The sequence below is a fragment of the Lonchura striata genome, chromosome 9 (assembly GCF_046129695.1).
Source record: "Lonchura striata isolate bLonStr1 chromosome 9, bLonStr1.mat, whole genome shotgun sequence".
In the NCBI taxonomy this organism is placed as follows: domain Eukaryota; kingdom Metazoa; phylum Chordata; class Aves; order Passeriformes; family Estrildidae; genus Lonchura; species Lonchura striata.
The window spans coordinates 16,642-42,485 of NC_134611.1; the positions used below are offsets into that span (position 1 = coordinate 16,642).

Below are 25,844 nucleotides of genomic sequence, written 5' to 3' on the forward strand. Positions count from 1 at the left end.
AGGCTAAGAGATCTCATGTGCTTCCAGAAAGTGCCAGAACAAACTTCATCTTCCTGTTTCTTTTTCTGAGTGTTAAATGGAAAACTGAGGAGAAACAGTGGCTTTTATTTGGAAAAGATTTGGTTTCCTGTTCTGATCATGTCATTTGGAGCTGACACAAGCTGCTACAATTTTAAGCTGCTCTGTAGACAAGTGGGGTTTTTTTCCTCTCCTAAAGAGAACTTAAAAGAGTAGGTTGGGATGAGAGCAGAGCAGGGGTGGTGGGAAGCTGGAGCTGCTGCTGAGTTTAATCATATCCTTTAAAAAAGTCTGGACTTAGATTGCGTATTTTCAGTGTTTGCCTCTGTTCTTAGAGAAACGATGTGGTGCCCAACATGAATCTGGAGCAAATATTTGCAGTTTTGTCTACACCAACGTTTAGAACTAATTTACTAGTATTTTGCCTAGAAATGTTTTTGACAGGAGACATGGTTGAAAATCTGGACTGTAGGTTTTTTGTTCTTTAACATTCAAAAAGGATTGCACTGAATTGCTGGAGGGCAAAATTGCATCACTCTGTGACCAAGCACTTCTCTGGGAGGAGAACAAAATGGTGGGTACAAGGGCCATGGATACCTGACCTACCATCTTTCCACAGGCAGGCATGTTCCCCTTGTCAAATAAAAAGAGCTCAAGTTAAAGAGGTTTTGCTGTTCCCTGTTGGGAGCGCTCCCCCATGTTTTTCTGATTAGCCTCAGAAGATAGCAGAACAAGCCCGGTCTTGGAGTGCTCTTCAACTTTGTACCAGAACATTTGTGTACAAAATGCTGTTTGTTTGTGGGTGATGGTTGTCTCAGAGCACATAGCTCAACTTTCCTTTTAATTCATACCAGCAATACTCTTAATCAGTGTTTAGGCTCCCTTCTCCCTTTTGTCTAGGGGCAACAGCCAAGTGCACCTTCCAGCATCCCCGAGTGTTAGGGATTGGAGAGAAGACATATTTGGGGGTTTATTTACTTGTGGACAAAACATGAGATGTTCCTCCAGGCTTTCTGGTTTGCTTTACAGCCATTCAATGAAAAAGCACTGTAGACTCTGGGACTGAAGTTTCAGCCACAACCATGGGCTGCACACTGGTGTCCAGAGACATGAGTTGGCAGTGGCTGCCCAGCAGAGGCAGAGCTCTGTGAGAGGCAGAGCTCTGTGAGAGGCAGAGCTCTCAGAGCTCCGTGCCGTGGGAGTGGAGCCGTGCTCCAGCTCCTGGCACAGCCATCCCTGCTGCCTGCCAGATCTCAGTGTGATCCAGCTCCTGCACAGCCCTGCTGTAGCCCGCTGGCGTTTGGCCTGCTTTCCAACCCAAAGCAAGGAGAGATTTTTGGATGTTAAAGGAAGCCTATAGCCCATGTGGTTTAGGCCCAGAATAGCCCAGGACTGCCTCTTGTGTGATGTGGCTGTGGCTGGCACTGACCCACAGCCTTGGGATGTTGCACTAAGGAGGAGGCACAGGAGGCAGAGGATATTCTGCATTGCTATTGTCTCAGGATTTGCTTTCTGTGACTTTATTAATTCTGCCTTGTCCTGCAAAATCTCTCCTTTCATGTCTGCTCTTGGGTATGAAGTTGAAAGTATTGAGGTATGGTGAAAGGAGCTTAATTTGGGTGCGGGCAATGGTAAATTACAATTATGCACGTATGACTTTCCTGCTTTAGATGGATGGCTAAAGCTAGTTAATAAATTTTAACATGAGAAAAAACAGTTGTGGTCATCTAGTAATGACCCCTTGCATAACTTGGATAATAACCTCTCTGAATAGCTTTGTTTGAACGAGCGTGCATACTCTCCCTGAAACAGCCAATCCTGGTGTTCTTTTAAACAAGCATGAATGATGGAGAAATTCCACTACAACCTTAAATGCGTTCTTCCAGTTGTTTCTCTCCACTGCTGAGAGACTGTGTACAAGTCTGTGTCTGAAAATAAAGATACTACCCTATTTCTAATTTTAGTTCATCTAGGTTAAAGTTTTAAATGTTCAGTTCTGTTATCCCAGATCTTGTAGATTGGGAATTATTGTTAAATCCATATTTCATAGTGGACACTTTGAGATTTTGATTAACTGTTTGTTCCCTTTTCCCTTTGCTAAATAAATTGAACCACCTGAGCTTTTCATTGTGGCCAGAGTTTTCTATTAACCATTACTGTTGGCTTCTTAGAATTAATTTGAGGTCTCCCCTCTTAAAGAGCAAAAACCAGAGTTGATATAGTGGCTGTACCAAACATTTGTCAGATGTAGCATAATCTCATTTATTCCTTCTTGATATTTGCCATTTGTACATGTAAAGTATCCCTGGCCAAACTGTCACGGTAGGAATTCACATTTATATGGCTGTTAGGAATCTCCAGGGCAAGTGTATTATTCCCAGCTCAGTTTCCTGTTTTGGAGGCTGTGGGATGCACTATATGTTTTGTTTCTAGATGTATGACTTTGCAGTGCTAACGTGCATTTTGGGTGCTGACTGCTTTGTTAAGCAAGTTGCTACTCTATCATGAACTTGTCTTCTCTCCTACCTACATATTTGACCAGCATTGATGTTTTGCATTGTTAATAATCAATAGATGTGTTGAATAACATAGGAACAAAGGCAGATTCTTGTAGAATTCTGTTTACCACAACTTTACATTCATTCTTTGATTTTTGATTTTTGATTTTTCAACTAATTTTTAGAGCCTGTCTGGTTAGTTGTGGGGTTTTGTTGTGATGTTTTTTGGGGCTTTTTTTCGTGGTGATGGTTGTTGCTGTTGATGTGGTTTTGCTTTTTTCTTCCTCCAATCTACCATACGCTTTTAAGTGCATAAGGAAAAAAGCTGTCTCTTTGCTGTTACATTCCTGCTTGAGGACTAGAGACTTTGTGTATTTCTAGTTGTTGGAATCTCCTCCCTTCAGATATGAGTAACTCACTGATTTAATAATTACCCCTTTCCTGATCTGGAACACAACCTATCTAATGTTCATCTCTGTTTATTTTTGGGTTTTTTGGGGTTTTTTTTACAGTGAAATATGTGTTCTCGTGGTCTGTCTCTTGTGTTAGAGCAGGCAGCTGTGCACTACAGAAAGAGCTGCAAGGGCACAGTCCTGTGTGTTAGGTGTTATTTTTGTCCAGCATGTACCCTTGCAGCTTTCTGCTACCTGATAGAAGCAAATGAGCCTGGGGGCCACAGAGGTGGGCTTTGCAGGCTTGCTTGCCTGGATCCTCTGTTTCTGGAAGTTAAATGGTAAATCTGTAGTACAAAGGCCAGTTAAAAGATGGATTACAGCTGACAAGCGTAGTCAGACTGTATTGACATAAGTTTAGGTTAGAGAGAAGTAACTGCAATTATTCTGCAGTTGGAGATCTTTGTATAAAACACTGCCCTGGCTGTAGACAGTGTGTGTGTACTCGTTTTTCTGTGGGAGACAGAGGAACAATGACCTTGTCGTTAGGGTGCTCGCCAGGGGCGTGGGAGACCTGACTGCAGTGCTTGTGTTGCTATTTGAGTGCAGGCTGCAGGCAGTCCCAGTCCCAGATGCACTTATCAGCATGAGGATAACAGTGTACTCCTGTCTCACGGGAGCCTTGTGGAGAAAGGCTGCTGCAGATCTCCAGGTCCCCAGACACTGCATTTGCACAAGGTTTATAAATATTCTTGGAAGATGGATAGTACCTGCTGTTAATGCCTTATTAAACTGCTTGATTTTCTTCTAGAAAAGGGTGCTTGTTAGTATGGAAGTAGGTGCAAGAAATTGTTACTCAGCAGTTCTTTAACACTTAGGCTTTTACTGAAGTTTTGAAGGAAGTGCAAAAATGAGGTTCTGCATTTGATACAGCCCTGATTGAATGTGGTATTTATTTTGCAATGAGCGATTTCACCATTTGCACTTAAGTTTTCAGTGGTCTCATTTCAGACAGTGCCACAGGAAGTCCCTGTTACACGTGTGACGTCAGCCTTTAGGTTCGTTAGTGTCACCATCAATTAGGGCAAACTTCGAGACTTGGTGGTCATGGGATGTCATTCCTGGAATCTTCCCAGAACAGCAGGGCTTCAGGTGGGACTGCTGCACTTCATTTCTCCTCTCTTGCAGGTGTCGAGAAGGCTTTCTTGGAGACTACTGTCAGTACAGAAACCCCTGTGAGAGCAATACCTGTAAGAATGGGGGAACCTGTGAAGCTGCATCCCTGATAGGAAAACCAACCTGCAAGTGTGCTCCAGGCTTCACAGGGGAGGAATGTCAGTACTCAGAATCTCACCTCTGCTACGTGTCCCAGCCCTGCCTGAACGGAGGCACTTGTCACCCCCATGGCCAGGACACGTACGAGTGTGTCTGTCTCCCAGGTTTCACAGGTGGGTTTCTGCATCTCTGCCTCCAGACCCCCTCCTTTGGGAACAGCTTCACCCTGGAATGTTCTGGGGCAGTTGTAATATGCTCTCAAATTTTCTAGCTCCAGCACAGGAAATGAGAGGAAGTCTAAATGACTTCATGACCAAAAAAAGCAAAGGGGAATAGGGAATCAGACTCCCTACCCTTTACACGTAAGCAGAAAAATATTTGGATCTTGTGGGGTTGTACACATGGGAAAACTGAATGCAGAAACTACTCTGGAGTGGCTGTTGCACTTTGAATTCAGAGTCTAGTTTCCAGAAAAAAAAAAAAAAGGCGAATTTGGCCAGCAAAATCTTTCTATGGGAAAACAATATTTTGATGCTGGAGGGGAAGCATGGAAATTTATTCCTTTCACTGTTGAAGGGGAGGTTGAAGAAGAATGACTGTCAGTGTGTGTAGTATGACTTCAGGTCATTTTTATATATCACAACATTCTATATCTTGCTGCAACCTGGTAAATGACTTTGTACTGTAACCACAAATTCATTTCCATTTCAGGTATAATATGGTAAAATGCAGACATCAGTTTTCTTGTAGTAATGCAAAGATTTAATTCAGTAAAAATTTTGAGGCAGTGTAAAAGAGATACTGTTTTCTACAGAAATAACCTTTTGTTAATCTGCCTTGATTTCCTAAAGGAAAAGAATGCCAGTGGATTGATGCCTGCACATCTCAACCTTGTGCCAATGGAAGTACATGCACTGTGTCTGGAAATAAGTTCTCCTGCACCTGCCCGGCGGGCTACACTGGCCAGAGGTGCGAGACGGACGTGAACGAATGTGCCACGCCAGGCCTGTGCCAGCACGGTGGCACCTGCGTCAACCTGCCCGGCTCCTACCGCTGCCAGTGCGGGCTGGGCTACACGGGCCACCGCTGCGAGAGCCCCTACGTGCCCTGCTCGCCGTCCCCCTGCATGAACGGGGGCACCTGCCACCAGACCAGCGACTTCGCCTTCGAGTGCAACTGCCTGCCCGGTAAGGCTCCGAGGAGCTCGGGGCTGTGCTGGTTCCTGCACGCCTGTCTGCTCTTCCACAGAGCTTCCCTCGGGGTTTCTGTGGGGTGTGTGGGCCGTGTCAGGTGCAGGGGAGACATCTCAGCAAGGTGGGGAGCTTTGTGGGATGCTAATTTCTGAGTGCCAGGATTTCAGGACACAGAAAGGAAGGAAGGGGAAAGCGGTTACAAATTACAAATTTCTTTGGAGCCCAGTTAGAGTCAGAGAATCAAACAGGTAAAGACTATGAGGTAGATTCAAGGAGATTAGGGTGGTATCTCATAACTCCCATTTGGAATGTGAAATTCCACAAACGTAAGCTTCTACAAGTATATTGTTTTGTGTCAGTAAAGGTCTCGGTGAACTTCGGTGTGTGAAGATTGCACATGTGTCTTTTTCCTTCTCCATCTGGAGCCCTAAGACACACTAAGTTCTGTTCTCTTATTTTTTTCTTTCTCCGGTTCCTCCAAATCTAACAAGATACCAGTTCCAACTCACCACACCCTTTTTGTCTCCAGATGAATTTTGATTGTTTGTTTTCTGATGCTGTTAGCTGCCCTGAGTTCATACACAGTAGGGGTGACATGCTAGCTCAGGATCGGGGGCTGCACTGGTTTTGTGTCACCTCTACAAGTGGCCATGTGCCACCTGGTTGGGATGCTGATCTCATCCTGTCCTCTTCCCTGTCCACTTGTCAGCCTTGACCACATGGCCCTACTAGTTGTCTTTGCATATTCAGGGTATTTTTATTTTAGGCTGATATTTTTTTTACTGAGTAATTCAACTCCATGGGAAACTGACTGTTTGGAAATGCTTTTGACTAGACGTCCTACTTGAGTGTATTGCAGTTTGGCACACGCAGACTCAGTGTGTGGTAATCTAGAACAGTAAACTCTCTTCCCTTAATCATGTCTCTATTGTTATTTATGTGAAAGATGCAGCTACCCTATACTGTTTGGGATGAATATAGAGTGGCTGTGTTCTCATGAGGATCATCTGGATTCACATGTCTTTGTGGAAAGGGCATTTAGAACTTGTGAAAACTGTTCTCTTTTTGGAAGCCCTTGTCTTGAGGTGTTGGCTTAAATGACCTTAAACATACATTGCCAACCTTAGTGTCTGCACAATGACTTTTTGGGTTGTCTGAGCAAGCATGTGACTTTGAAGAATTTAGTAAAGTCAGTCTAAAAGTAGAAAGATGGATCATTATTTTTGAAAGTGATTATTCTCATTATGCTTGGAGGGAGAGTGCTTTGAAAGAGTCTTTGAAAATGCAGTATCTTAACTAGCCATTGCCCTGGAGGAATTTATTGTTTTTTTGCTTTGCATCTTTTTAAAATGAAATTATAAACCAAGTATCTCCGGATTAACAGTCTTGTCCAGAAATTCAGAATTTCGTCTTGTACAGAAATTCAGAATTTCATTTAAAGGCAGATCTGTTTATCCAGTTCAAGGACTTAAGGGCCTCATGCAGGTGCAGTATGGTGGGAGGAAAAAGAGAGATGAAGTTGGAAGGACTTGATCTTGTCAAGCTGATGATTTTGCTTTAGAAATTCTCTTACAGGGGCACGAGACTGAGTGGGAGCAGATTTTCCCTTAGACAAGTGTGTGGGCTGGCTGAAATATGGTCAGGAAATGGAAATGAGATTACTATAGTAACAGTTACACACCTACACTCCTCACACGTTTTGGATTATTAGCTGTCTTTTTTGACTTGTTAAACAGTGTGTATTGTGGGGGTGAGTCAATGTGGCTCTGAGAGCCTTTACTTTTCTATTTCCTGTATTTGTTTAAGTTCGCCATGCTGTTTTTCTAGCTTGATTTTTTTTTTTAAACCAGTCATTTGAAAAACAGCAAAAAAGGGAGCTGGTGGAGAGGCCCAAATGCTTATATTAAACTCTCTGATAAAGGCAGGGCATCCAGCCATTTCTTTCCCCCTTTAGTGAAGAGCATGCAGAGCAGAATTTCTGAAGTGTTGGAAAAGGTTCTGTCTGGGAAGGAAAGGTCAACAGAAAGAGAAGAGAAATGGTGGCCTGTCACGCCTGGGGAGGATGTGAACAAGGCCTGCTCCTCTAGAAGACAGTGCCAAGATTATGGACGAGAAATTCCACTTGAGACTCCCTCTCTGAATTGGAGCAGTGCCGATGATACTGTGACTATAAATGGAATTGCTCTGGCGCTTCTGGACTGCCTTAAGATGCTGCCATCACTGAGTGTTCTGGCACAGAGGCAGGAGGCAGTTACATCTCAAACTGCTGGAGTGGTTTTTGATAGGATTTTGCATCTCGTGACCTGTAAAAGTACTTTGAAGAAACTGTGCCCAAGCAACAGTTTAGGCATAATTAGGCTATTACTGCACTGGCCTTGAAATGGGCTCTTGTTTCCTGTAGATGTTTCCTTCTTAGCTTTTCAGTGAGTTTAATCTATTTGTAAATACAGGTAGGTGAGAATGAGAGCTTGAAAAAGTAGGAAAAACCTAGAACCTGGAGCTGTGTGTCACAGCAGCTTTTTCTACTGTCACACAAGTACTGTTTATGTACAGTGTAGTCCAGCTGCTATTTAAAATTCCCAGGTTCCCATGTCACTTGTGGATGTACACAAACAAATCCTGCATTAGGTAATCCATGAAGTCATGTGTGTTAAGTCAGCATTTGGTGGCAAGCATCAAGTGAAGTTACATATATACACTACTGGTATTGCATCTGTCTGGAAGGTAACCTCATTTTTTATCCGTTTGGCTTAATAAGTTTTCCTCTGGGCTTCGTTGGTTTAGGTAGGATCAAGATTGTAGGCAACTAAGCATGTTAGGTCAGTCATAACAGTGTAGTAGTGAAAAAAAAATTCCTTGTAGGAGGTGTAACCTGAAGCATTAGCAACTCCTTTGAATATAAGAATGAGCTAGTAGTTATAAATATTTGACAAAAAAGGACTTCATTTGGCAACTAACCTTTAATGGAATGTTAAACAAGTCAATAGAGGAAGTTCTTAGCTGGGAAAGTGATTATTCATTGTTATCCATCAAAATAATTACCCATTAACTAAGATAAGGACCCTAGGGAATTCCAAGGGCTTGTTCAGGAAGCGATCTGTCAGGCTGGAGCAGCTGTTTGTGAGAGCTGCAGCACTTCCTGGGAAGAGGAAGTAACCTCGCTGGGTTCCTGGCCGAGTGTCACACTGTGCCACCTCTGGAGACTGGCACACACGGAACTCCCCGTGCTGGGCAGCTGGGCTTTGGGGATCAGCACCTTCCCCTGAGCGCTGAGCTCCTCCTCGGCTGCAGCCCTGGGGTGCCAGCTGAGCTGGGTGCCCCTCTGCTCCAGATGAGCAGCCCAGATGCTACCTGGAGTTGTCCAGCTTAGTTGTAGCTCTCTGCATCCCTGATTTCCTGTCAGCAGGCCCTAAGTCTTGGAATAACATGACATTTTTCAGACATAATTTCCTGTCCCCAGTATTAACTGGCCCCAAAACCAGCCTAGAAAGTCTGAGGTGTAATTTATAGGTTGAAATAAGGCGAAAGGACTAAGAATTGGATCAGATGCTCTGCAACAGGGTGGAGATTTCAGATGACATAGGAATAAAGTTATCTGCTTGTGTCAGTCTGTGTACTAGGGGAAGAACAACATGCTGTTAGCAGTGGGAATGCTTTTCCCCCTGAGGTTCTCATTCCTTAGTTTGATGTGCTTTGAGATATGGAGCAAAAGTCAGGACATGGATTGCAAACTGCTCTCATGCAGGGAGAAAACACAGGACAACATGTGGGTCCCAGCACAGGGGGGAGCAGGAAACAGAGTCAGGTGTCCAAATACATTAAAACAGTGAACTCTGTGGCTTTCTGGAAGAGAGTCAGGTTATATAACTGCAGAATTAGATCCTGGGACCCAACTAGAGAAAAGCTCACATATCTCAGAGCAGCTCTTTGGTAGTATAACTCATTAAAATGTGAAAATATACAGCGGCTTGGTGAGATTTTAGTAGTGGGGTGACTTCCATGCTTTATTCTGCAAATAACTGAGCCTTTTAAAATTTGTGTGAAGTACAGTGAGAGAGTTTAAATGCCTGCTGTCAGAAATTTGCTTACTAGAAAGTGGGGCTGGTCTTCATATTAGACAAACCGAAGAAATAAGAACTTAAACCTTTTGTCTTTGTGGTTGTGGGTGTATTTCCATGCTGATCACGTGCTGGCATGAGTGCAATATGTGGTCAGTGGGATGATTCCTCCCAAGTTGAAACACAAGCTGATAGGACACCCCTGTGTTTTACAGCTGAGCCTTTGCTCAAGCTTGGTAGCTTTATACACTTTTAAACATGGGGATCTAAAGCTGATTGTTTGTTTTCCCTGGTGGTTGTTCCTCAGCAGCTTTTGCCAGGAATGTGCTGCTGTAATGATTAGGACTCTGGGAAAGCATGTTACGTTTCATCTTTGTTTTAAGCTTCCCTACTCAATTCACAGAATTTCTGGGATCTTGGGTGGAGGTTGGAAGGGCTTTGAAGGGATGGAGTAATATTGATGGTCTTGTAGTTTTGGGGGTTTTTTGTTTTGTTTTGTTTGCTTGGTTGTTTTGTAATGTTGAGTCTGTCGTTCCTTGCTGATGCTAATGCACTTGTGACAGCTTGGAACTTCCCAGCTCTTCTGTAGAGCTGGAGAAGTTCAAGAGATGGAAATGCACATGAATCACCTCCAGTCTCTTGAGAGCAGCAGTAGTCTGGAGAAGCTGGCTCAGAGCTTTATAGTCTCCATCTCATCTGCCACACAGCACGATCTGTGTTGGACCAGATGCTACTGAGAGGGTCTGTGTGACTTGACACAGATGTTATGGAAGCGTCTGGAGCAGGGCATCAAAAGTAGAGGGGTTGAAGCATGATTTTGGATGAGAGAACTGTGTCATGTTAATATTGCATTCCAAAGCAGTGAAGAGGCAGAGCTGGTGTTTTAAATTAACATGTGTGCTCTGGAATCATTTACTTCATCCACATTAGCATGCATTCCACTTGTGCTTTGATAAATAGCTCTCTCATCCAGCAGAGATGGCAGGTTTATTTAATGAAGCATGAAATAAATCAGCAGGGGAAATCAATGGGAAGACACATCACTGACAGCTCCCTTCCCTAATGTCCCCACTTCTCCTTTTTTCAAAAGGAGAGGAGCTCTAGCAAGACTATTTTGTCAGTGTGTTCATTAGGAGCCTGGATTTTCACTGGGGAAGGGTATCTGATTTCTTCTGCTTTTCAGGCAGGGCTTAGTAAGTAAGCATCACTTGGGTGGTGTCTGATTTGTTGCTTGACTGACTTGTCAGTCACTGAAGAGAGCCAGATCAGGACTTTACAAACTCCTTTTCAAAGGAAGGACTTTTCTTTGAGGTATCCAAGGCAGACTGTGCTGAGGTATCCATGAAATGAATGCCAGCACATTTTTTGCCATGGGAAAAACTTGTCCTGGCTGATGCTTGGTGGGCAGTGTAAAGTTATCTCATGGTAATCGAAATGTCTTGGTCTTCACTTTGTTTGCTTTGAATGGCAGTGCTCCTCAGTCACTTAAAGAGAAACTCCTCAAGTCCTTGGGGTTGTGAAAGCACAGTTGGCCATCTACCCATGGTGGAAGTGTTTTAACCGTGTCACCTGACCCGCATGCTATTAGCAGAGGCATTCAACAAAGTCGTGCTAGGTGGGGATTCATCAGGATTAGGTGAACAGAGCAAATGTTTAAGAAAAAGAAAAGGAGGGGAAGCTGCGTGAGGGGTGAATTCTCTTCAAAAGAGATTGGAAGCCCTTTTCAGCCTGCTGTTGTTTCTGCTTTGTCCAGGTTTCGAGGGGAGCGTCTGCGGACACAACGTGGACGACTGCCCGAACCACAAGTGCCTGAACGGGGGTGTTTGCGTGGACGGGGTGAACACCTACAACTGCCGCTGCCCGCCCCAGTGGACAGGTACGTCCTGGGGGACCAGCCAGGGGTGGTGGCCCTGACCCCCTGCCCGCAGGCAGGGGCAGGTGCCAGTGCAACCCTTAAAAGAAAAGCTGTCGGCATCGGAACCACCACAGCAAGAGATAATTTCCCCACGAGTTGCACTTCTCTTGTGGATTTACTTTGCAAATGCTTTTTTCAAAAGCACAAAATGTGGCTTTGCTGTTACAGCTGTGGGCATTTGCTGATACATGGAGGGGTATTTCTAAGTTGGGATGATGATCATGTTGATTATAGTAATGCTGCTGAGAAACAGGGCAAATCTGAAAGGTAGGGGAAAAAGGAGGGAAGAGTAATGTATATATGGGAAGTTTATGGTTTTGGTACTGTTATTTTCCTGCTTGAGTTATTTTTATCTAGAGTTCTCTGACTAGCAAAGCTACTTTTGCTTCATAAATGAGTCTGACTTTACTCAGAGTCTGAAGGGGAAAAAAGTGTGAATTTCAAGAAAGTGTTATGCACAATATAAGGAAGCAGCTTACAGGAAATTCAGTGTCGTATTTAGTTGCAAAATGTCTCCATACCTCAAAAATAAACAAACACTTCTGGTTATGGGCTGAGTTTTTTTGAGTCATACTAGTCTTTCTTAGCTGACGCATTTTTTCAGCTGAGTATGTTTTTACCCTTATTAGAAAATCATAGGAAAAGAAAACAACCTAAAACCAGTTTTTAAAATGCTTTTTTCCTCAGAGAACATTAATTTTGGTTGTAAAAAGTTTGTTATTAAATGCAAAGGAGGCTGCCAGTTAAGAACCCCCATTAACTGAAAAGAATTATGTATTATTAAATGAAGTGAAAACCACATAAGAGTGAAGTGCACCACATGGCTCTTTGAAACTATGTGCAAATAGGAGAAAATGAGTCCCTCCCTCAATGAGCAAGTGTCCTTGCTTCTGTACTACTTCTCCATGTCCTGAAAGCCTGCAGAAAGTGAAACCTGTAAAGGAAAATATGAGAGCTTGGGTGTGGAGACAACAAACCCTTAGTGACCCCTGTAGCCTTGCTCCATCCCACAGAAATTATAACTCTTGTTATGATTTCTGGCGCCTGTCAGTAGCAAATTAACCTGTCTTGCTTCCAAGCACAGAGGGTATAATGATCATGAGTATACAATCTCCAAGGGATTATGTAGCATCATAAATTTAGCTTGGCTTACAGGATTTAGGTGGATGTCTGTTGTCAGCTAGGGATGACTTCTGCAACTCCCCTGGAAGAGACTTTGGTCACTCTACCACAAGCCATGGGATGTGATTCTGTTAGGTTTTGTGGTAGACTGTCTCCCCAATCAACTCTTTGCAATGCAGTTGTGGTGGTTCCCTTTCTGAACCTCTTATGGGCTCTGAGTAGCATTGGGAAAAGTGGTGAGCAGTGTTGTGGCCTTTCTTGTGCCATCTTTCTCCTGTGTGGATGGCACTTTCAGAAAACCTTGTGTGCGTGAAGGATGCTTCCTTCCTGGGAAACCCCGGAAAGAGAGAATGCATTTGGCTCCCGTGCTTCTAGCACAGTGTAATGGAATGGCTTTCTGAGAATTCCCTTGGTGATGGTGCAGCTGAAGCTATCCGTGCAGCAGTGGATTTAGGTGATGGCTTCTCAAGGCCGTTGTCTTTCTAGGATTAGGTCAGTGTGGAAATAAAAATGATCTCATTATTTAGGAAGCAGCAGCTTGGCAGTTTGGACAATGAAGGTTAGAACCTTTATGGAACTCAACTGTCCTGTCTGAAATGTGCAGTTCAAGTTTCTATGACTCCTCTCTGTCATCTCAGTAGCAATTTTTGTGAAAGAAGCTTTTTTTTTTTTTCTTGAATGGATTACAATCCCTTCCCTGCATCTTCAATTAGAGACCAAGAGGGTGAGGAAAGCACTAAAACACTACACATCCAGTGTGGAGACATGAGAGGTGACACTGAGGCAGGACTCAAACCAGGGGGGATGGATAGAGGATTTCTGCAATAGTTTGGAGAGAAAGATGATATTTTTTCAAGGTTAAACTGCAGTTGGTGCTGACAGAAGTAAACAATAAAACATCAGTTATTTAGCAGTAAGGAAATTAATGAGTGCAGGTCCATCCTTTACACACAGGGGCTTGTAACATTCTAAATCATCTCTAAGGTAAGTAAAGAGGGGACAGCTGAGCAGGCAGCTCTTTTGGAATCTGTCCTGATAAATGTTATAGCTCAACAGGGCTAAACTGTGAGAATAAACACTTCAGGAAAACAAAAGCTTCCAATGAGATCATGAGGTTAGAGGGCATCATGTACTGCTTAAAAAAACCAAAAGCCCAAATACCCATACCTGTAAGGAAACATCAACCAAACATGAAAGGATGTTAAGTTTTCTAAGAATACCTGACACTGCTGTCTTTGTAACAGTCTCTGCTTTCAAAAACTTGTCAACTATTCTTGGGGAAGATTGGGTTTGTCTGCAGTTTTAGTCTTTATTTAATCTTTGTTCTGTGGGTAATGCTCACTAGTTTTTGTTAGTATGGTTTGTGCTTCATGGCACAGAGAAAGCAGACCCATTCCTTGCTAGAAAAATTAAGATGTTGTACTGCACCTGATCAAGATAAGTTTTGTGTAAAGTAATATTGAAGCAACCTTTACTGAAACAGAATTTGTCCCAGTTCCTTTTGGTAACCATCTGCCTCTTGTAATTCCCTGACAGGTGGTAGGCTGGACTACACTTTAAAAAAAAAATACTCTTTTTGCTGCTTGCTCCTACCTTTTGTGATGCTGTTTGCCTTCAGTCTTATTTCCTGCTCCTCAAACAGAGCTCACTGCTCCTTTACTGTTGAAGTGCCTGCCTTCTCATTCTCATTTTGCTGTTTTTTCCAGAAAGATAAAATCTTGCCTTTCAAAAACAATGATGTGAAATTCCTGCTGTCACCAGTGTTTTTGTCACCTTCAAAGTTCTCGTATTTCATATGTTTACAGTGATTATCAATCTCATAAATTTGTGACTGGCAAGGCAGTCTCGGGTGTGTTGGGGTGAAACTGCCCCAGATCTTTCCTGTTGATGAATGTTAACTGATTGTTGGTTTGTTTGAAGATGACTTTATCTTGTCCCAGGATACTGCCTTTGTTAGAAGCAGTGTTTGTTAGGTCTTTTCAAAGCACAGTGGTGCAGATGTGTAACAAAGCTCCACCTTTCCTTGGAAACAGTCCTGGGTGCTTTTGTGAAAATGTGAAGTCTGTTCCTCTGTGCATGACGTGACAGAGAATTTGGTGTAAGTGTGGTTTGAGTCAAAGTTAGCCAAAAATCTTGGCTAATATCAGGATAAAGTGCCACGTGAGGACTGTTAATGCTGCTGTTCTTCAGCCTCATTGTGGAGGAGAAAAGTCATTACCTTCTCTCCCTGCCCACAGACACTCTTCCTTTTCTCTTGAGCTGGCTCTGGGATTTGTTGGACTGTGCCACTTTAACTCACTAATCTAATCTAGTAAAAAATCCTGTCCAGCTGCCTTTTTTTTTCCCATTTCTTGCCTTTTTTTTGTTTTCCTCGAGGAATGAAAAGTCACAGAGCAGTCTCACGATGACTGGAGGCAGAGGGAGGAGATGGCAGTCCAGGGCTGAAAGTCATATGGAAGATTAGGGTGTCCTTCCACACACATGGGGAAACATCTGAGAATTTAAAGGCTACTCAGTCATTCTAGCTACAATTAATCTGAAGAAACAAAGCTTGGTTTAAAATGCACCTGTTGATTCTGTTGACCTAACCTGTGCAGCTTTGAGTCTAGAAAGATGTCTTGGGTGCCTAAGTGATTACCAATACTAAATGCTGTAAATGCTTAGGTTTTTCTTGCATGTCTGTGAAAGACTCCTGCTCCCCTGGAAAGTCTGCAGTGTTTTAGAGGCTCACCATGAATTTGTTTTTGGCCCAAATCATGTTTCAGGAGCAGTGCACAGCCCAGATAAAAATTTGTGCCCTCCATGGAGTTAAGTCTTTTGCACAGTTTGCTGCATCAGAAGCTGTGGGATGAATCTCTGGGTTTGGGGGACCCTGTGCCACTCTCGAGTGGGTTCTGGAAGATCTGCATTATCACACTTCAGTTGCAGGCTTGGTCTGCTCTCTCCCTTTCATTATTTCTACCCCTGTGGCTGGGAAGGCGAGACTCCCATGGCAGTTATATTTATTTAGGCTTTGTTTTCCCCTGAAAAGAGGGCTCCAGTGAACTGTATATTTTAAAATCTAGGTGACCTTTGTCTCTAAGGGAAGCACAGTGTGCTAACAGCTGACTCCACCAAAGAACTCCAGCACTGGGAGCTAGCTTAAGCAGCGAATGTTTGTCTCGAGCAGAAAAGCTCTTCAGGCAGCAGGGCTGTGCTTTTTAATTAAAATAGCTGTTAGCTTGGTCATATGCTCTTGAACACTAGCACAAGGGTTACTTTTTCTGCAGAGCTTTAGGCAGGAATTTTCAAAGTGGGGCATTAAGGGTTCAATTCCTATTTAATTAGAGTAATATTTGCTCCCTGCCTTGGTTTTCTTTGAAAGTCCCAGTCTTAAACTCTGGGCAGATGTGACTTTTCTAAGAAGGAGGATAAACATCAAAAGGCTAATATGTAACATTTTAATGTAAGATCATGTGCTCCAGCATTTTGTATCTTAAAACTTCCTTTGCCAAATATCAATTTCCTCAGGTTTTGTGTCACCACAGTACACAGTGACAAGTCATGTTAGTTTAGTGTTCCAAAAAATGCTGCCTTCTGGGAATACTTAGAGGGTCAAAATGTAGAGCAATTAACTCTGACAATAGGTGACAGGGATGATAAATATTGAACATGCCAGTCTCCTAAATAATTAAATATAAATCCTTGCTATTTTATGGAGAGTGTTGATGATTATGTGACAGAGAGCCTTGTCAGGGCTGTTCTCTTTCCCCTCCTGGTGATCGTAGGTGACACCCCAAGACCTTTGTGTGAGCTCAGGGAGGCTGGGTCAGGCTCCCATGAGAAGTGCAGTCATCTTCCCCAGCAGTGCAGCAGTGATTGGCTTCCTGGTGCTTTTCCAGGCTTTATTGAAAAGCAGAGTGGCCTCTTTGGTACTGGCTGGGATCTGTCCATGCCAAGCTTGATCAGTTGGCTGGTGTCACTGCAGTGGTATCTCCAAGAGACAGCTCTGACAGAGGCCAAGAGGGATCATGATTTGTTTTCTTCCGTCATGTTTGAACTGGCAGATGCAAAGGGAGCAGGGAGCACGTGGCAGCCTCCAGAGCTGGCAGCTCCAAGTTGGAGTGTACAAATGATTCAAAGTGCTGGACACAAACAGACTTTATCCTGTATGTTGTTTGTTTCTCTTGTGGCCCTTGATCTCGGTGTCGTGCAGAGGGGATGGATTCCAGAGGAATTAAAAGTTACACCCTTAGTCCTTTATCCGGCATGGATTCTGGAACACCTACTACAACCTCCTGTTTGCTTGGTGCTGCTTTTTATTTCCAGGCCTTGGGTGGGAGGCAGCAGTAATAAAACACCTGAGGTGTTAACAGCTGAGCTGATGTGATGACAGAATGGCAGCATCCAACGCTGCCGCCTCTTCCCTTACGCCGCTGGTGGCTTTCCAGCTCGGGAAATGCTCTTAGCAGTCAGATGTGCCAAATGATCTCTTATGGAGATGTCCCTGGGTTTCCAGTACCTCTTTATGTGCTTGGCACTACAACAAGATGGGTCAGACCCCTCTGGTGAGGCTGGGTTGGTGAGGCTGGATGTCTGCTGTGAGACCAGACTAATAGGTAACAGTTGTTACATCTCCAGCTGATTTGTTTCTGGCAGGTTCTGTCCCTTCCCTTGTACTTAAAATGAGGTGATTTGTCTTTGGGTAATTACTGAAGATGGGTTGCTGAGATAGCTTGAGAATATGGAGCTTTCATTGTAAATTTTGGCTCCAGCTGTTGAATTTTTTTTGCCTTACAGATCTTTTCACTTGTTTGGTATTTCTCTGATTCACTTGATTTTCCAGAGTAGGTAAAGAGAAGGACAGAGCAGAGAGTGGCTTGGTGATATGTATTTCCGTGGCTTACTTCTCTGTCCTGCTGCTGTCCCCAGTCATTTCACCTGCCACCACCATATTCAACCAGCCTATCATTATTGCATCACTTTTAATTAATTTTTAATGAATTGTGTTCTGATCATTTGTATTACTGCCTCTGAAGAGCTTGGTCAGGACTGCTGCCTGTACTCAATAGTCTGTGGGGAGTGATTTAGGGCAGTATTTAATGGATCAGGCCGTGCATAAGTCTCTTAAAGCCCAGAGTTTTGTATTTGGGGCTTGTAAAATCCCTTGTAAAAGCCCATTAGTTCCACTGCATGCTTCCCAGTGCGGTTATGAAATTAAACTCTTTTCTCTACCATATTAGCCTAAAATAAACACAGATACTCACTCTGCTCATTACAATTATAGATTTGTCTTCAAATGCTCAAATTCTGTATTAAGCTATTAAATTTTATTATTTCTTTGATGGTATTTGACATCTATTTGAGATCTAATAAAAGCAAAACCAAAACTCTAGCACCTGAGGTTTGGGAATGGCGGCGGCTGCTGCTCTGGAAGAAAGATGTTGTGAGATCCTGGGAAAGGAGCATATTTTTGAGAGCTGTGATGCTTGTTGTTTAGAAAACTCCTGCAAGGGGAAAATAGTTGGCTTCAGTCCTTTTTTGCTGGGGGAACTACTGTAAAACTTAAGCAGGGAAGACCTTTACTAAACACACCACTCTGGCAGGTGCAAACAGTGCAGTCCATGGAATTCGGTGTGCCCCTGAAGCCATCCTTGGAGATGAGAGTATCAGTCTCATTTGCTGGATTGCCTGCAGGGAGCTGTGGAGGTGGCTTTATTGAAGGGTCTAGAATTTGCATGTGGTCTGGGCATTACACTTGAGATCCCTTTTGGTATTGCAGGTTTATTGCTCGGGACATTTTGGTCTGGATAGACTCGCTCCTTCAGAGAAGTTTGCAGTTGTTTGCTTTGAGATACCTAATGCCAATAAAGCAAATTACATGAACAATCAAATATTTTCTTTTGTAGACTTTGCCTTGTGCTGTATCTTCTCTGCAATAACTGATGTATTATATTCTTTATTAGCTCTCTTTCTCCCTTTGTGAGTAGCATTTCCTTTTTAAGTCTCCTAGGAAGTTCTTCTCTCCATAGTCTGTCAGGCTATGAACTCTACCTCTTTTTTATTCAGAGATGGTGGCTTCAGTACTGCAAAATGTATTTCTGACAGAGGCTGTGCCATCACCATTGCACAACGAGTGTTTGCATTAGCTATTGTTCCTTGCAGTCAAATGTCTGCTCAGAGGTGTTTATTTTGCTGATTAAAGCTGTGATTGAGCAGAGGTCCCTGCTGAGCTCTTTTAGGGAAGCTGGTGTTTCCTCAAGGAGTGCCTAACCCAAACCTTCTGCAGCAAGTCTGTTTGCCTTTGTGTTTTGCTTGGCATTTGTGCCTCGAGCCTCACCTGCTGTTGCACTGCCCAGCAGCCTCACTTGGTTGAATCTGTGTGCAATCCCTGGCTTCCTCTTGGAAAATATAAATGTTATTTTGTTAAAGCACCACTGCCTACTGTTTCATCACCTTCTAGGTCATTAATTAGATACTCCAGTGCCTCTATGTGTTAAATGTTGCTGAACTTATTTCAAGGAGTATGAATAGTTCTGTGGGTTAAAGATTGAATGGAATGATTTCATGAACACACATTTCAAAAACATGGGAGCTAAAGTATTTTTCATAGATACTGTTTTCCTGGAAAGCTCAATAGTTCCATGCAGTTTTTCCCTTTCTGTTTGCCGAGGATGCTCACCCCGGAGCATGAGGAAACTGAGCTTTGGGCTGCTGGATGCATGTTGGGTTATGCTGTCAATGCAGACATTTTTCTTGCATTGCAAGAACTGGACAGAGGAGTGTCCTTCTCCAGCCAGCTGTGGCCTGCCAGCTGGCATCCTGAATATACACATGTGAGGTTAGAGAGGAGGAGAAACTTCATGGTCCTTTGGAGCGTGGCACTGATGACCTTCTGCCACTATTAGATTTGGTCATTTATACCAATACTGTTCCTTATCTCTTAGCCCCTTCTTGAGTCTTGATAAGATGCTGTTCACCTTCTCACTTAGTAGTCCTTTGAAACTTGGATTAAAAATGCAAACAGTTCTAATGAGCCATGCTTTTTTGAGCTACCCTGGTTGTATTCAAAACCCATACAGCAATCTTTGGAATACTTTGTGAATTAAACTACTCTTTCAAAGAGTTTTTGTCTAGATCTGGTTTATAGTTCCCAGGTAGACCTTTCAGGAGGGCTAATGACCTCTTCCCTGTCTGCTGTGTCTAAGGTAAGTGACAAACTTCTTGAGCTACTGAGTGGATGATGGCATAAAAGCTTCTTGACACCTGATGCTCCCCTTCCAGTGAGTCTCTGAAGACCCTGAGCACAGTGTGTGATTCTCACCAAGTTACCTTTCCAGTATCACTAAACTTGTAAGATATTCTGACTTCCAGTTCAGTCTGAGCCCAGTACTGGGGTGGTTGTGATTTTGAGAGAAATGGAATATTATCATTTCCTCCCAGCTCAGTTTTCAAGGAACTGACTTTTCTTTTTCAAGGCACAGGAAAATATTTGCACCCTTTGCCCTACAAAATGTTTTTAGTGATTAAAATGTATTAGATCTGCTGTCAGGAGCTTTAGCCTCTGATACTCCAGCTGTGCATCAGCAGACTTTCCTGCTGTTAAGAGGCCAAGAAAATGTTCTCCTTTTTGGAAAGTCTGTTCTGCCAAAGATGAAGTCCTCTGCTGGAACTGTCTGAAGGTCCTGCATTCAGCTGCAGGATCAATGCAGCTGGAATTGAGGTTAATGCAAGCCCTCTAAGCTTTGGTAGGATCAGCTTTTTGGTGACGTCTGGTGCTGCTTTCCAGGGTGACTGTTTCAGTGACTGCTTTGTTCAAGCTAATGCTCCTCACTTTTGTAGCATTGTTCTGATTTTGTGTGCCTCTTTACTTGTATAAATCAGGTTTTATTTCCTTTCTAACATAAAGAAGGAGAAGGGCTGGCTGTTTCTCATCAATGAGATCTGGTACAACTACTTGAGGGAGGCCTTGAACCCTGGGTGTGGCAAAGGACAGGCTCCTGGAGTTCCTTGCAGTTCCTGAGGCTCTCAAAGTGGGAGCAATCAAAGCAGCAAACATGTCTGACTTACTCCATATGGCTCTTCTGAGGGGAAATATGCAGGAAGTAACTTAGTTTCATAGTGGGCAAAAAGTGCTAAGAGTTGAATGCTGTTCCCTTTTTCTACTTCTAGTTTTCAATTTTGAAATACCACATGGACTAGCTGTTTACTTTGTACAAGGTCACTTAGGACCTGAGTTGGCATTTTACTGATTTCCCAGGCTCTGCAAATATCAAGGTCAGGCTAGGCTTTCATTACCTTCTTGGAGTAAGCTGTGTTTCCTTTCTTGTTGTCTTTTATGTGTATGTTTCCACATTTCCATCAAAATATTGTGCTGTGTATTCCCACTTCACTAGTTCAGCCTATGTTTACTATGTGTCTTTTAGAAATGTAATTGAAACTAGTGAGAGCACAAGGAAAGAAATACCTACACGGAGGTTCAGCTAGATGAATTAACATTCAGTAGCTGTAGGATTCAGAAGTGACTTGGGTTATGGACATGTGTATTACACTGTGCAGTTTGTACAATCCATAATGGACTTTGCCCTTGGAAGTTGAATTTCTGTTCTGTGAATCACTTGATTCTTCCTAAAACTCTTAACAAGCAGTAAACAAGCTTGCCAAGTACATGGCTAGAAATAAATGTATTTCTTTTGTTACAGTTAAGTCAAAGCAGCATCCCATAAGTAAATTGTTTCAGAGAACATATCTCATTTGATTTTAAATCTAACTAACCTGGCAGAGAGAAGTCTTCAGTTAGGAACAAGGTCTTTTCATTAAAATACTCAACAGTAAAATACAATAGTTATTTTCTCAGTTATACCTCTTAGTATATTGAATTGGATTTCCTTTTTTTAAAAACAAACTACATTAAGCTGGAGCTCTGATTCATATTCATAATTAAACAGAAATACAATTGTATTGCAAAAGTGGAATTAGAAATTGGAGAAGCCAAGTGAAAACCAGATTCAAGGAGCTCAAATGTGGTATGTCTTTAAAATACAGTTCAAGTGCTTGAAGAAGTTTAAGCTCTTTATTCTTCTTGTCTTATGGAGGCATTGATAGACCTTTTAGAAGTTTGGTTTAGTTTAGGGCTGCAGAAAAATGGAATAGCTGAGGACATAGGGTTGTTGCAAGGACATAAATGATGACACTTGGTACTGTCCTTTCTAGAAATGGAGAGTGAGTACTAGGAAAAAATACTAAAAAAAGCCTAAGTGTTGATATTGCCAGTGACACTTGAAATGGGAAGTCAGAACCAAGCCCTGATTGTTTATATGGGTGATTAGTTAGCCCATCTTTGCTAAAAAAAAATCACAAACAACAATAAAATATATCCTCCAAAAGCAAAAAAAGGTGCAAATTGAAAGCATGTACTCACATGCTCAATCAGCCTGGCCAAAAGCCCAGAGAACGTCGCATTTCACGCGCGGAGTTCTGTTCAGCCAGTCAAAAGGCAAATGATTTTTTTAGAGGCACCACACTGTGGGGTGGTGTGGCTGAAAACCTCTTCACACTTTGGTGGCAGCAGCTCAGCCTGGCTGAGCCCAAAGGATGCTGTGAGGGTTCCTCAGAGAGGGAGTCCTTTGATCTGGGCTGGGCCCCCTCCAAGAACAGAAGGAAAATCACTTTTATAATAAGCAAATAACGTCTTGATTATGTTTTCCTGAAGGGAGCTGATTGTGTTGAGCTGTGAGATACGCGTGACTGCTCAGAACCAGCCCCAGCTCTGACTTTCCAGAGTGGCCACTGATAAGCCACCACTGAAAGCTCCTGAACGGACCACTTCTAGTGTGGCAAATTCATGGTTTGTTTGTTCATAATGCACAGAGGTATTTTACAGATAACAATAGAAAGGGATCGAGTTCGCCCCTACTCTTTCACTAAGCAAACCAGGAATTGGAGATTAATTCTCAGAACTCTACTGTAATTGTCATTACTGTCAAAATTTTGTAATGGTTTTCTAAATGATAAACTTATTGTTGTGAAGTAGTCCTACCAAAGAATGGAACATACGAACAGAACACAGTTGTGCAACTTATTATTTTAATAATAATTTTATTTCCTTGCACTTAAGTGGAAAAAAAAATTCCAGGTCTCATGGGATCAAAGGCTAGGATTTATCTAAGTACTTTTAAAGCAGAAAGAGTAATGAGGGTAGTAGATGTAGATGGTTAAGTGTGGACATTTTTAGATTCCTGCTCAGGATAAATGTTTCAGTTTGGTGTATTGGAGGGGGGTGTGTCTGTGCTCTCGCTTCATTAGTTCTGTGCCATTAATAAACAATGTGACTTATCAACATCTAGTAAGTATTTTTTATTTGGCAAGCCTGAATAAACTGGAGCCCAGGTGCACTGGCAGAGAAGACCTGTGGCCTGCTCTTGTATTTCTTATTCTTGGAATACCAGGGGAACTCCATGCAAATGTAAATGTGCAGCAGATAGAGTAGCTGAGGAAGAGAAATCTTGTGGTAGAAGCACATTTACTGGAGAGTCTTGGCCCAAATAACAGAAAGCTGCTGGAAGCCAGTGAGAGGAGATGGTGTCAGCTGGGGAAGAGGGGAAGGTCACATCAAACAAATCAAATCTCACTCTCTGATAATGGGCCATCTTCTGATGCTGCATGCATCCTATCAATATTTTAGGAAGGGTGGTAAAAGCAAGTTACCAAGAAGTGTAAAAAAAAAAAAAAAAAGGGCAGGCTTTCAGTGCTTAGAGTTTTTAATGTAACTGAAAGGAGAGAAATAGTTTATCAAGAAGAAGATTGTGGACTGTGACCAGTATTCTGTGGTCTCACATGTGTACCCATATGCCAGCCTGGGAAGAAATGAGCTGGTGCTTGTGAGGTTTTATCTGTTCAGGAAACTCAAAATTACTTGAAACTTCAGCTAAACAATTTTGGCTAAAAGTAAACTATACAGCTTTAATGGGGAAGATGAATAACTGTTGAAACAAAATATTATTGCAAGTGGTTGGTTCTCCAGATTTTGATGTCAAAGCAAGATGGATTTCAGCAAAAAAATACTTCAGTAAATGTGAATTGCAAAGCTTTCCATAGATGTGACTGTAAAGTTCAGCATCCTCTGAAAATTATTTCATACTTACTGGTCTTTTGGTCCTTTTCCTTAAATTTCCCTGAGAGTGTACATTTGTTTTCCTCTGTCTAATATCTCTGGTCATAAGAACATTTTTAGATTACTTATTTTGTTACTGAAAAAAAAAAAAAAGAGAGAAAACTTCTCAACAACCAAGAAACCCCCAAGTATTTGTGGTTGTCTGTACAATACCTGGGGAAAGGAAAATTAGTATTTCAGGTGGAAGTGTTTTAAGAATTCTCTTCTTCCTCACTGAGTAATCATCATTGAATAATTATACAGGAAAGAATTAAGTTCTCCTGACAAGTGTGACCTTGCTGCTGACCTGTTGATACTCCTTTGGCCAAGATTTTCTTGTCATGCCATTTTTTCTCTTAGTCCCTCTGTCTGCCCTGCAGGCATCCCTTCGTTCTTTTTGCTTCTCACCTTCTCACAGGTGTATCTCCAATGTGCTGCAGGCCGCCTGCTGGCTCTCATACTGCGCCTTTTTAAAGTCATTCTTTTAAAGTCATTTGCAGCCCAGCTCCTGCTTTGGAGTTGTTTAGGGGTGCTGGTTGTCTTTGCCTGATTTGATGACAGTGTTGTGGAAGCTCTGGCTCTGGAGCGTGCTGGAATTGAGGAGCAGCAGTCAAGGGAAGACAGCGTTCCCTTTGGTCATGTTGTCTGTGCAAGAACCTCCTTGAGTCCGAGCAACTGAGGTGCCATGAAACCTGCTTGTTTCTGTGCCCCAGGCCAGTTTTGCACCGAGGATGTGGATGAATGCCAGCTCCAGCCCAATGCCTGCCAGAACGGGGGCACCTGCACCAACCACAACGGGGGCTACGCCTGCGTCTGCGTCAACGGCTGGAGCGGGGACGACTGCAGCAAGAACATCGATGACTGCTTCACTGCCTCCTGTGCCAACGGCTCCACCTGCATCGACAGGGTGGCTTCCTTCTCCTGCATCTGCCCAGAGGGAAAGGCAGGTGAGGGCACACAACCTGCACAAGCCTGGCACTTCCATGGAAGGTGCTTCTTGGGGTTTATGCACTCATTTAAAGGGTTTATTTTACTCACTTCGCCACCAAAAGGAAAAACACCGTCCTTGAGCAAAGAGCTGTTAAACCTCTCTAGCCTGAGACAAAGAAATATTTGTGCCAGGATAGAAGAAAACCTTAATACAGTTTAGGTTGCAAGGAAAGATCTTTTCCTAGCCCTTAGCAGAATCTGTATTTACTTGAGAAGTTGCATGAGTGTGACTTGCTCTATGCCCTTTATAATAATTGTATGAATCCAGAAAGCAAATCTAGATATTTTTCTGTGATTGTGTTAGGATCTGGGCATCCTCACTAGTATAGTGGAAAATTTTCTGGTTTAGGTTAAGTGAAAGGGTATCTCCTAACTATATGGAAATAAAAGTGATCTGAATTAAAGTGAGCTTCATATGCACCTTTTCAAATGTCAGAAGAATTATCATGCTGGTTTGAGAGAATAGTTAACTGCTCCAAGGATGAGATTTTGATAATGGTCAGCCATTTTCCTGCTTCAGAAGTGCTGGAGACACCTCTAAAGTAACAGAATTTGTATTTAAATATGATGTTCTATAAGCATGTGATGAATTCCTTATGGTAGTTCATGGGCTCAAGCCTGTAAGATATTGTTCGAGTTTCTCGCTGTGGAAATCTCCATCTGAAATACCAGGACATAGAATTTTTGTAAAATAGAGTCTGACTGCTTCATCTTTCTATTTTAATAAGCTCTTGGGTGCTTCTTTAGGTCTTCTGTGCCACTTGGATGATGCCTGTGTTAGCAATCCATGCCAGAAAGGTGCTCTTTGTGACACCAACCCTGTGAATGGAAACTACATCTGCACCTGTCCCCAGGGCCATAAGGGAGCAGACTGCACTGAGGATGTGGATGAATGTGCAATGGGTGAGTTCCTGTTTGCTCTCTGTGAGTGCAAGAAATACACATTTTGTCATAACTTCTCCACATACACTGGACTCCTTTTGTGCCTTCCCCCTTCCATTTCAATGTCTTTAGATGCATTTTAAACCTTGTGTGAGACCTGGGGCAAAGGGCTAAGCTGCAATAGTTGTCCATGTTTGAGCTGGAATGTGAAAAGCAGGGGATTCTTAACCATTCTTCCTTGAGCAAGAGTGCTTTAATGCTGTGTGGGGAGTGCCTGCAAACAGCTGTGATAATTAAGCTGTTCCTTAGAACTGCAGGGTACAGTGAAAGCACCACAGTTCATGTGGGAGCTGTTGCAGCTACGGCCTGG

The 25,844-nt window shown here is 42.8% G+C and overlaps 1 protein-coding gene across 2 annotated transcripts in view; it reads left to right on the forward strand.

Moving 5' to 3' along the window:
* The window catches only part of NOTCH2 (notch receptor 2), an 83,261-nt gene that overhangs the window by 15,035 nt on the left and 42,382 nt on the right, over positions 1-25,844 (forward strand). For both annotated transcript variants that reach the window (XR_004148593.2, XM_021545971.3), the window contains exons 3-7: positions 4,097-4,356; positions 5,035-5,370; positions 11,188-11,310; positions 24,316-24,549; positions 25,340-25,495. Coding sequence is in view for 1 of the 2 variants with exons in the window: in XM_021545971.3 (XP_021401646.2) it covers positions 4,097-4,356; positions 5,035-5,370; positions 11,188-11,310; positions 24,316-24,549; positions 25,340-25,495 (1,109 nt within the window). In the remaining variant the exon portion in view is untranslated. The remainder of the gene's footprint in view (positions 1-4,096; positions 4,357-5,034; positions 5,371-11,187; positions 11,311-24,315; positions 24,550-25,339; positions 25,496-25,844) is intronic.